This window comes from Gigantopelta aegis, chromosome 9 (assembly GCF_016097555.1).
Source record: "Gigantopelta aegis isolate Gae_Host chromosome 9, Gae_host_genome, whole genome shotgun sequence".
In the NCBI taxonomy this organism is placed as follows: Eukaryota; Metazoa; Mollusca; class Gastropoda; order Neomphalida; family Peltospiridae; genus Gigantopelta; species Gigantopelta aegis.
This window is the reverse complement of record NC_054707.1, coordinates 59,967,451-59,979,812: the sequence shown is the minus strand read 5'-3', so window position 1 is coordinate 59,979,812 and position 12,362 is coordinate 59,967,451. Positions and strand designations below refer to the sequence as shown.

At 34.7% G+C, this 12,362-nt stretch overlaps 1 protein-coding gene across 8 annotated transcripts in view; it reads right to left on the bottom strand.

The window, feature by feature from the left end:
- LOC121381236 (A-kinase anchor protein 9-like) overlaps positions 1 to 12,362 on the bottom strand; it is a 134,965-nt gene that overhangs the window by 55,470 nt on the left and 67,133 nt on the right. For all 8 annotated transcript variants that reach the window (XM_041510454.1, XM_041510459.1, XM_041510455.1 and 5 more), the window contains 5 exons: positions 11,882 to 12,033; positions 11,125 to 11,372; positions 10,133 to 10,279; positions 9,332 to 9,562; positions 4,262 to 4,474 (listed from right to left, as the gene is read on the bottom strand). In XM_041510454.1, coding sequence (XP_041366388.1) covers positions 4,262 to 4,474; positions 9,332 to 9,562; positions 10,133 to 10,279; positions 11,125 to 11,372; positions 11,882 to 12,033 — 991 coding nt within the window. The remainder of the gene's footprint in view (positions 1 to 4,261; positions 4,475 to 9,331; positions 9,563 to 10,132; positions 10,280 to 11,124; positions 11,373 to 11,881; positions 12,034 to 12,362) is intronic.

Sequence of the window (12,362 nt, the reverse complement as noted above, 5' to 3'; positions counted from 1 at the left end):
ACGTAATGAGTCGCCTTGAAATCTATTCGCTTACAATGATGGATTAGTCTTGTGTTAGGGTGCACATTGTAAGCAGCTTCAATAATTAATAATAATAATTTCATAGATACATTTTTTTTTTTTTTTTTTTTTTTTTTTTAATAATTGTTAAGCTATTAATACATTTTCCTGAGACAAAAATAAACAAATGCTTAAAAAAAACATTTTGGATTAAAAAAAAGATATTTTTCCAAACTTTAGTACAATTCTTGATTTCAACGGCTTGTTTATCATGTTTAACACTGTATTATCTGTTTCATAGTTTATATTTTAACTTACAAACCATTAAAGATAGATTAAAGATTATAAAAGCATTAATTCACAAATTCAGATATATGAGTTTATTAATGTATTAAACATTGAGACTGTACAATCAATATACTTGAAAAAATGGGGGGAGGGGGTTAGTTTGATAGCATTCAAACATGCACATTATTTTTAAAAGCTAAATTTAAACAATAACTGCTTCAAAAAACAAGCCACCCACAAAACATGAATACCATTGCTTTAGTGAAGGAATGACAACTCCCACAAATCATTATTAATAAAAATTTAATAATAACAAAAACGGATCTTAAATTAGTAATTAAATAATTAATCTATCTTACTACATTAAATGAAACATTGTCAAGCAACCTAGTCTCCCAATGAAAATCATGCTGTGCAATATACAACAAAATAATAATATAATGTACCCTTAATTAAAAAAACATTCAACCCAAATTCCACTTATATCCAAATGAAAATATCATCTGAAAGTGTAAAATTACTCACATATATATTGCTGTCTATTGTTTAATACAAATAACTTCAATAAACGTAATTAAATATTTAAATTATAAGATTATTTATAAATCTCTAAAAACAATCAACTACAATACAAACTACAATAAATAAAACCAACAAAAACAACAAAACAGTAGGGTAGTTGGTGCTCACTTGATACATAAACTAATAACAAGATACAAATTCCTGCTGAAGACTCTAAACCCTTAGAGTATATACATGTACATTAATTAATTACTGAAAAGAAAAAATTCTTCAAACCTGTCTGACACTTAACATCATCACTTTATAAACTGTGTTATGCTAGTGTATCAGTAAAAACTAAACATAAATGTACACTGCTTTTTTTTCACTCTATACATAATGACAGTTCAAAGAACAAAAAATAATATAATCAGACAGTAACAAGTTAACTGATAATTTAAATAAACATGAAAGTATAGAAAAGATCAGCAAAATCTTTATTTGAACTAGGTCAAGAAAAACCTGTTTATAAGACACTTAGTACAATGTGTCATATTTCAATACCATGCTAATAACGTGACATTCACTATGTATACGGTTATACTCTAATAATATAAAACATGATGACTGATCAAAATTGGAATATAATTCCATTACCACCATGCAAAAGGAAATGTCCGAGAGAAATTTAAAAAAAGGGGAATGAAAAGGAAATAAAGCTGTTATGGGTACACCTTGGGGGAGGAAAAAAAGCCATGACCAAATTTCCAGTAAGCAACCAAGAATTGATTAGAAAGCATGCAAGCTGAAGCCTTAATAAATAAATTCTGCTTTGGTCAAACAATTTATTTATTAAAACAATCTTATAATCAATATGGAATAAATAGTTTCCGATATACCAGTGTTTAGAAAGGTAAACACCCAGTCCCAACAGAGTAATTTGCCCTTACCTCGGACACCTGACCTCAACCCATTACAATTTCCTGTCCACACATCTTCAATAACTTCCGCAGGGTAAACATCTGCCCATGTTACTGAAAAATCTTTTGAGAGCCTCACAGAACATATTAGTAGATATATTAGTGTAGTGTAGGGAAACAATGGCTGGGTGTACCGCTTCTGGCCACAACTTACACAACTCCAGTCCCAGGAATTAATTAATGACCCCAAATGAAGAATGAATGTTTACCGACACTCCAGCACAAATGGAAAAGTTGGTTATTGGATGTCAACCAGTGGTATTAAAGAACATAGGCATTGGAAGAGGGATGGGGGCAGGGAGGCACTGATCACCTCAACTCTGAAGATAATGCATTGCACCCTCCCACTGAAGATACTAACATACTGCCACCCCAACCCCCACCCCCCAAATCAGTCGTCTTATGACACCTATGAAGAATACAAATATCAGTGCTGACATGAACACAATGTTTTGTATGCAATTCCAAAATGAAAAATATATATATAACAAGCTAACTTATATTTCTTGTTTGTATTCATCCTCACCACAATATTGTTTGCATCCTCTGTTTGAACTATTTTGTGTGTAAAATATTAGTATTGGTTACCATAAATTAATCAAGCAAAATATAAAAATACACATAAAGTAAAAAGAATACTTATAATATTATACTTAGAATTATTTTATTCTAAATTATACGTGTATTCAAAAACAAGTACATGCTCAAGTTAAAAATATCAGTATGTATATAGGTTAGTCCAATATATGTCTGCCTAAATTCAACCCACGTGTAATGTATTTATAAAACTGTGTCATTGCAATAATTTGAACAAACATATTCAAATAGTAGCCATTAGGGTCTCCACGAGTACTGGGGCACGGGCCGAGTCTAGCAAGACTCAAGTTCGTTTACATGACTCGAGTAACTGTGCAAGGAAAAGCACAGTTATTTAAAAAAAAAATTTTTAAGTCGTTTTGCAATATACTTGCAACCGGTTACAATATAGGGCTATGAGAATGTGTGGAATTCAATACAATGGCACGATTTGGCATTCATGTTCAGTGCTGGAATTAAGATGCATAATACTATTCAACTTATTCTTTTAGTCTCATTTAGTGTAAGTGTCAGGTACTCGGGTCTGGGTCGAGTTTCACCCTCGAGTACTAGAGTCATTTTAGGCTCATGGAGACCCTAAAAGCCATAAATATTAATTATGTGGTGTGTATTTACATAATTCATAAAACAATTTTATAACACAAAGGTTAGTATCTTATTTCAACAATAAACTACAGCAATTATAAATATTAATCTTCAATTGCAAACTGCCATGCTAAATTGTAAAAAGTGATGGTCATACAGTTAAGCAGCAGGGAGAAAAAACCATTGAAAGAAAATATATTCTTAATCAGAAAATATATTCTTAATCAGAAGTCTAGAAACAAAATTGTTCCAGTTGAATATATTGTAAATATTTTTTAGTTAAAATAGGTTTTTTATTATGTTTTCCCTTCACCACAATAATAACAAAAGCAATATATTTGATCTATATTGTTTTACCTTTAATAATCACATTGTAACATACTTTCAACATTGAATCACAATGACATAAAATAACTCCATTAGAATATTTCCCATCACATAATTATAATAATCTATGTTAATATAATTTAATTTGATTGTCACTAGAACTTAGTGTTATAAATATGTTCTAATTTTTTATTGTAAATTTTTATATTTTAACAAAAATAAAATATTAAGATAGTAAACAGTCTATAAAAACAAAAACTTTCTTTAGCAGTAAATTTTTAATATCTATCAAAAATAAAAGATCAAAATTGACAAAATTCTGTCAAAATTAAATTTCCCTTCGGCAACCACATGAACATAATTGTTATAATACCAAGTATCCCTCTATATTTATTCGTAACCAATAACTACCAAAATAATATAATACCAAATTTCACCAGAAATAACAGATGTAGCATGGGGGTGAGTGGGGTGGAGATAATAAATAAAAAGGCAAAATTCTCAACCAAAAACCACAAAATCTATTGTAATTTTTTTTTTTAATTTAAGATTCTAAGAGCTATTTAAAAAGACATGTTTGTTAAATGCAACATCATATGAAATAACTATTCCTTGTTTCCCGATCCCTAATGAAAAACAAAACATTTAGAACACATTGGGCAATTCACTATTCCTATAAAACAAAAAACATGCACAGTCTGTTAATTGTCAAAAATCCAAGTAACCTTTAGTATCAGAATAAACAATTTTAACGTCACAATCATCAGCAACCTACTTAACCAAGACTGATTTAATTTGTACATTATGGATGAAACTAAAATAAAAAAATATATATATATATATTCCACTTCTACAGAAACATCTCAGTTCAGCTACTGTTTATCAAAAACCAACAGATGATCATCTTGTGATCCATTCACGTATCAAGTAAGCACCAACGAACACCCCAAAGGGAAGAAGTAAAAAGGTGTAAGTCGTGAAACCTTGGTTCTCGTCGCCCACGTTCTCCTGTAGGATGGTCTGCTGGCGCTCCAAGCGTAATCTCAGCTGCTCCACCTCATCCTGCGACTGCTGCAGGCTGCGCAGGCGGTTCTGGGTCAGCTCCAGCTCCTGGGCCATCGTCTGCCGCTTCTCTTCCAGGTCCTCAATTCTCTGCTGCAGCATCTCTTGTTCCGACGAGAAGCCGGATAACAGACCTATGAATCCCAATACTGTTATATTAAACTCTGCTGCACTATTATTCCGACGAGAAGCCAGATAACAGACCTATGAATCCCAATACTGTTATATTAAACTCTGCTGCACTATTGTTCCGACGAGAAGCCGGATAACAGACCTATGAATCCCAATACTGTTATATTAAACTCTGCTGCACTATTATTCCGACGAGAAGCCAGATAACAGACCTATGAATCCCAATACTGTTATATTAAACTCTGCTGCACTATTGTTCCGACGAGAAGCCGGATAACAGACCTATGAATCCCAATACTGTTATATTAAACTCTGCTGCACTATTATTCCGACGAGAAGCCAGATAACAGACCTATGAATCCCAATACTGTTATATTAAACTCTGCTGCACTATTATTCCGACGAGAAGCCGGATAACAGACCTATGAATCCCAATACTGTTATATTAAACTCTGCTGCACTATTGTTCCGACGAGAAGCCGGATAACAGACCTATGAATCCCAATACTGTTATATTAAACTCTGCTGCACTATTATTCCGACGAGAAGCCAGATAACAGACCTATGAATCCCAATACTGTTATATTAAACTCTGCTGCACTATTGTTCCGACGAGAAGCCAGATAACAGACCTATGAATCCCAATACTGTTATATTAAACTCTGCTGCACTATTGTTCCGACGAGAAGCCAGATAACAGACCTATGAATCCCAATACTGTTATATTAAACTCTGCTGCACTATTGTTCCGACGAGAAGCCGGATAACAGACCTATGAATCCCAATACTGTTATATTAAACTCTGCTGCACTATTGTTCCGACGAGAAGCCGGATAACAGACCTATGAATCCCAATACTGTTATATTAAACTCTGCTGCACTATTATTCCGACGAGAAGCCGGATAACAGACCTATGAATCCCAATACTGTTATATTAAACTCTGCTGCACTATTATTCCGACGAGAAGCCAGATAACAGACCTATGAATCCCAATACTGTTATATTAAACTCTGCTGCACTATTATTCCGACGAGAAGCCAGATAACAGACCTATGAATCCCAATACTGTTATATTAAACTCTGCTGCACTATTATTCCGACGAGAAGCCAGATAACAGACCTATGAATCCCAATACTGTTATATTAAACTCTGCTGCACTATTATTCCGACGAGAAGCCAGATAACAGACCTATGAATCCCAATACTGTTATATTAAACTCTGCTGCACTATTATTCCGACGAGAAGCCAGATAACAGACCTATGAATCCCAATACTGTTATATTAAACTCTGCTGCACTATTATTCCGACGAGAAGCCAGATAACAGACCTATGAATCCCAATACTGTTATATTAAACTCTGCTGCACTATTATTCCGACGAGAAGCCAGATAACAGACCTATGAATCCCAATACTGTTATATTAACTCTGTTGCACTATTATTCCGACGAGAAGCCAGATAACAGACCTATGAATCCCAATACTGTTATATTAAACTCTACTGCACTATTATTCCGACGAGAAGCCAGATAACAGACCTATGAATCCCAATACTGTTATATTAAACTCTGCTGCACTATTATTCCGACGAGAAGCCAGATAACAGACCTATGAATCCCAATACTGTTATATTAAACTCTGCTGCACTATTATTCCGACGAGAAGCCAGATAACAGACCTATGAATCCCAATACTGTTATATTAAACTCTGCTGCACTATTATTCCGACGAGAAGCCAGATAACAGACCTATGAATCCCAATACTGTTATATTAAACTCTGCTGCACTATTATTCCGACGAGAAGCCAGATAACAGACCTATGAATCCCAATACTGTTATATTAAACTCTGCTGCACTATTATTCCGACGAGAAGCCAGATAACAGACCTATGAATCCCAATACTGTTATATTAAACTCTGCTGCACTATTATTCCGACGAGAAGCCAGATAACAGACCTATGAATCCCAATACTGTTATATTAAACTCTGCTGCACTATTATTCCGACGAGAAGCCAGATAACAGACCTATGAATCCCAATACTGTTATATTAAACTCTGCTGCACTATTATTCCGACGAGAAGCCAGATAACAGACCTATGAATCCCAATACTGTTATATTAACTCTGTTGCACTATTATTCCGACGAGAAGCCAGATAACAGACCTATGAATCCCAATACTGTTATATTAAACTCTACTGCACTATTATTCCGACGAGAAGCCAGATAACAGACCTATGAATCCCAATACTGTTATATTAAACTCTGCTGCACTATTATTCCGATGAGAAGCCAGATAACAGACCTATGAATCCCAATACTGTTATATTAAACTCTGCTGTAGCATCTCTTGTTCCGATGAGAAGCCAGATAACAGACCTATGAATCCCAATACTGTTATATTAAACTCTGCTGTAGCATTTCTTGTTCCGACTAGAAGCCGGATAACAGACCTATGAATCCCAATACTGTTATATTAAACTCTGCTGTAGCATCTCTCGTTCCAATGAGAAGTCAGATAACAGACCTATGAATCCCAATACTGTTACTCTAAACTCTGGTGCAGTATTTAGTGTTCTGTCGAGATATAAGAGACCTACGAATCCCAATACTGTTACATTAAACAGCAGGAAACATTTTGTCTTGAAAATTTTGGTTAGTAACATTTGCTAATCAATTGAAACAAAACATTAGTAACTACTACTTAATGTCTGAGGATTGTACAGCTAACTCTGAAACTTGTGAAACAAATTGTGATGCGATTTTAATTTCTTTTCTAATTGTTTCCTAACTAGAAATAGCGCCATGCTTAAAAAAGGTAAAGTTTAGACTCGGCATGCATGTGTTAACCTTCTGACTACTGCAGGCGAGATATCTCACCCAATGTCACGCCAGTCAACATACTGTACACTGAATACAGTGCATTTTTCTAATTCATAGTTCCCGATGTTTTACACACGACACTCACCGGAAGCAATTTATTAACAGGAAATGAAAGACAAGTCAGCTTCCTGTTTCTTTAGATTTTGTTTTTTCAATGCCTTGGAATTTTGAGTTGAAAAAGTGGCAAGTATTTTCGCTTGACAACAATGGCAGCATGTCGTAGTTATTTTCAAGGATCGATAGCTGATTGTGACAGCTAATTTTCTAATAAATTTGATCATTTTACTAACAACAAAAATCACCAAATATTGGGATATGAATCGTAGTTCTTTTTCTTTTTTTCATCTGGTTAGAAAATCACTGTTATTGTGAATAATGGACAAAAATACTGGACAGCTGGCCACAAATGCCCGTAAATAAATGCAACTTCTTTTTTTTTTTGCCTAATTTTAATCAACATCAACCAATCTAAAATATCATAAAAATTAGAAAAACCCACAAAAATAATACTTACCATTTCAAATATGTACTTTATTTTATGTATTTATGAAACATTTAAGTGAATATATGTGAGTAAAAATTATAAACTTGTACCCACTCAACGAGTTTTTTGTGAAAAATTAATCCAGAAGTCTAAAGGTTAATGTCTTATAAAACTTTGCAGTCTGGTCTCCATTCTTCAACAGTCTCCAAACCAGGGGTGGGGAAAAGCCCTTTTCTCCCGGTCTGGGACCGATTCTCGATCCCTGAGACCGAAATTATTTTTTAAAAACGTGTGTTTGCCGGTCCCACTTTTGTCATTCTTGTCGGTCCGAAGCACCTGTCCATTTCTATTATTGGAACAAATTCTTATCCGTCAAGTGGACCGTCCTGCCCAGACATCGGTATCTCATGCATGATTTAAAATAATAAATAAATAGTAGTCAATATGGCTAGTGGCAAGACGTCTGTGATTTTGAAGTCTGCCTAAGTATATATCGTCAGTCACTGAAGTCGGACCTACAGTAGTGTCAATCCACAGCCACTAGGCTAGACATTAATTTTGTCAAAGTTGCTGAGCCAGCCAAGAGATTAAACAGACGTTAACAATAACACCATTCTTGGTGAGAGAGCCATCAAGGTATTACACTCCAATTAAAACAAAGGACCTAGAGTTTGCAACTGGTTACAATCAACACCTGTCAACACCTATGTACGGAGCTTTGTCGGGTCGAGTGTCCCAGTCCGAAGCAAGAGACTTTTGTGCAATACAAACTGCTTGAAATAGCATAAAATATACTGAAATAATCTATAAATGTATTTATTGTTGACTGTTCAATGTAGTCTATCCAATAATTATAAAGGATTTTAAAATTAACAAGTGGGAGTAAGTAGAACAGCTACATGTACTGGTTATCTCAAGAGCCAGTAGAGGTCAAATTTCGTCCAATCAGTGATGACGTTATTAATCTCTTTGTCTAAACATGTGCTAGCTCAGGCTGTCAAACACTTCAACGGTGCGATCTTTTATTAATTTTCAGGACACAGTACTGAATACTCGTACATTTTATACATATATGGGATTTAAATTCATAACTTTTATTCCTTTTTTATTATTTATTCCATTATGTAAAATATATACAATTTGTGGGGTTTTTTTTTTTTTTTTCACTGATGTGAAATAATTTTTAAAAAATTATTCCGTTCTTTTTTTCCCCCTCTCCCCCTCCGTTAATGATGACATCAAGCGGGACCGATTGACAATTTTATTTTTCCCCACCCCTGCTCCAAACTACAAGTACAAACTATTTGTATGTACTTCATAAAAGCTAGAGTCTGAACTTTCAATTAAACTTATATAATGTTATAAACTCCAATACTATCACATTAAACAAATCTAATCCCATACTTGGACGCACTGCAAAAACAAGAATGACTTATTTATTTTCACTTTTTTTTCAAATTATTTTTGGTTTTTATCTAAACACAAACCTTCAGCCTTACTGAGCTCCAGAGCTAGATACTCTTTGGCGTTGACCTCCGACCCGAGCCGGTCCTCAAGTTCCTCGTTCCTCTGCTGCTGAGCCTCGAGCTCATCACTGCGGGCCGCCAGCGCCTCCACAAGCTCCTGCTGAGTCCGCTTCGTCTCGTGCAGCTGCTGGGTCGACTGCTCTATCATGTCGAGAAGCTTGTTCACCGACTCTTGCAAACGCAGCCGAGAATCTAGTGTTTAGAAGAGAAGGAAATGTTTTATTTAACGACACACTCAACACATTTTATTTACGGTTATATGGCATCGGATTAGAAGAGAAGGAGATGTTTTATTTAACAACACACTCAACACATTTTATTTACAGTTATATGGCGTTGGATTAGAAGAAAAGTATATGAACACAAATGTTTTGTTTAATGACATATCTCAGCACATTTTTCAAAACTACAGCTATTTGTAGTTGAGGAGCAAAGGCTAAATTTTTTAGTCACGGCTATAAGTTTAAACCATTTTTTAATTTAAAGTTTATCATCTCACACTATATGAAATGTTTGTCTGCACTAAGAAATTCAGTGCAAATTTTATATATAAGGTGTTTTTATGTTGGTGCTTAGCATGGTTGCTGCTAACAAATTTAAAAGCATTCCAAGGTGGTTTTGTATACATTATTTAGTCATCATTGGTGCTGCACAAAATGCCTAAACTGGTCAAAGTGCTAAGTGGTACTGTGTGAATTGTGGGTAGTATCATCCCATTTAAATACATCACTGAATAAAAGACTTTATAAAACTATTTCCTACCTGTGACAATCTCTTCTTCCTCTTGTTCTAGATCTGGTCCAGTGAATATGGAATCTGTAAATCTCTGTGATACATCAAGTCCTTCATCGGTTGCTAAAGACAGAATGCTGGTCTCTGCCAGGTTACTACTATCCTGGCTCAAATTACCTGCGGAGGAAAGACGGAATATCAGTGAAACCTGTACAGAAGACAACTTAAAGATAATTTATCTTTATAGACAACTTATTAGTTTGCGGTATAATTGTAATGTGTAAAGAACTCAATTTCAATTAAAAAAAAATTGTATTGTCATCTGAATTAGTTTGTCGAAAATTGAGTTAACCTTTGTAGTGTGTCCCCTTCATCTGAAATACTTAACCTGACTTTTCCTGGTGACATATTGGTGAGAGAAGAGGTTAATGTATGAAGCTGACTGTTTACCTAATTCAAAATAATGATTGGATGGATGGATGGATGGATGATGGGATGGGATGGGATGGGATGGGATGGGATGGGATGGGATACAAAAGAATTAATGGATGGATGGATGGATGGATGGATGAATGGATGGATGGATGCTTGGATAATGGGATTTGATGGGATGGGAACACTCAAAAACAGTACTACAGAACAGAGGTCAACAATGACATCTCACATGATTGGTAAAGGTTAGGTTTAATGCATAAAAACTGCATATCAGCCCATAATCTGTCATTTATATCAATAAAGCTCCTGTCCCTGTTTTCAAGATGTCTTTTTCCAATGTGTATAAAAATGCATTTGAAGTCACTATAAAAACAAGTTAAACACACTGGATTTGCTGGAAATAATATGTATTTCTGTGGCAAATTAAGGCTGTAAGATCCGAAAATATTTTAAACTGGTTAATAACTAGGGTCAAGCATTTGCTTTTTAAAAATTTCAGGTCTAATTTACAGGGGCTGATTATGTTTACAATGCTTAAACTCCTGTATAATAAAAAAACAGGCTTCGCAACTTCGGCCAGTGATCACCTTGTTCATTGGGCGATGACGCCCTGCCTGCCACGTCGAGATTTCTCCTGTCACGACTCAACTCATGCTCAGCCTCGTAGTTTGTCCTCCAGCTTGCTCTAGGTCGCTCATCAGATGAGTCGTGCGATGCAGACTGCGTCAGGATCTTGGTGAGATTCCTGTTAATCCTGTCCTCCACGGACACGCACGCTTTTACAGAGTCCGACAGGGTTTGAAGGAGATGGTCGTTGGCCTTCTGAACGGTATTTCTGAAATCACAGGAACAGAAAACTGTCAACATTTTTACAATACTATAAAGGAAACTGTTTTCACATTTCAAATCAAAACAGTCACAAATCAGTAGCCAATTTCATCTCATTTTGGGGTTGTTTGTTTTTTTTATTGCTTTTTTAGGGGTTTTTTATTGTCCCCAGACCACTGGATGGTGACACAGTTAGGGTGCCCTGCTTCATTGCCTTACAGTATTTTCTACATGCACATATCAATAATTATTTTATAAAATAAAAAAAATTAAATGCAGTATAAAATGAGCAAAAAATCACATACATGTGTTTACATACATACAGACAACATATATCTGTTACACACTATTATAAATGAATGAATGAATGTTTAATGACTTCTCACACAAAAGTATACATCGGCTATTGGATGTCAACCAAAGGTACTATTATAAAGCACATATATATATATCCTTATCATTCTGTTGTTAACATGGAAGTGGATAATCTGTGGCCTAACTAACACACACACACACCTCTCAGCACTGATTCTCTCGAAATCCGACTTGAGCATGTTAACCAAGTTAGAGTCTTCCGCAGCCTCCCTCTGGCGCCGGCCACTCAGAACCTCCTCCTCCTGGTCGTATTGCTCAAGTCTCTCAGTGAGATCCTTCACAGTGGCCTCCAGCTGGTCATGAAGAACGATTACATGTTTTAAAAATATAATAATCAAAATAGCATGGCATATAGTTAAAATAATGTCTGATAAAATAGAGCTTAACAAAAACATCAACATAATACAGATTTAATGAAGAAAATGTGTTAATCATTTTAAAAACAGTATTTTATTAGAACCAAAATCATCCATTCTATCCTCAAAATTGGTGAGGTTCTGATAATTTTATTTTGTAAAGAAACAATTTATATTTAATATCTTTATTATATGTAGTTAGCAAAAAAAAAAAAAAAAACCAACCTAAAAACTATTAGTGCTGGAAAATTTAATACAATATCAGG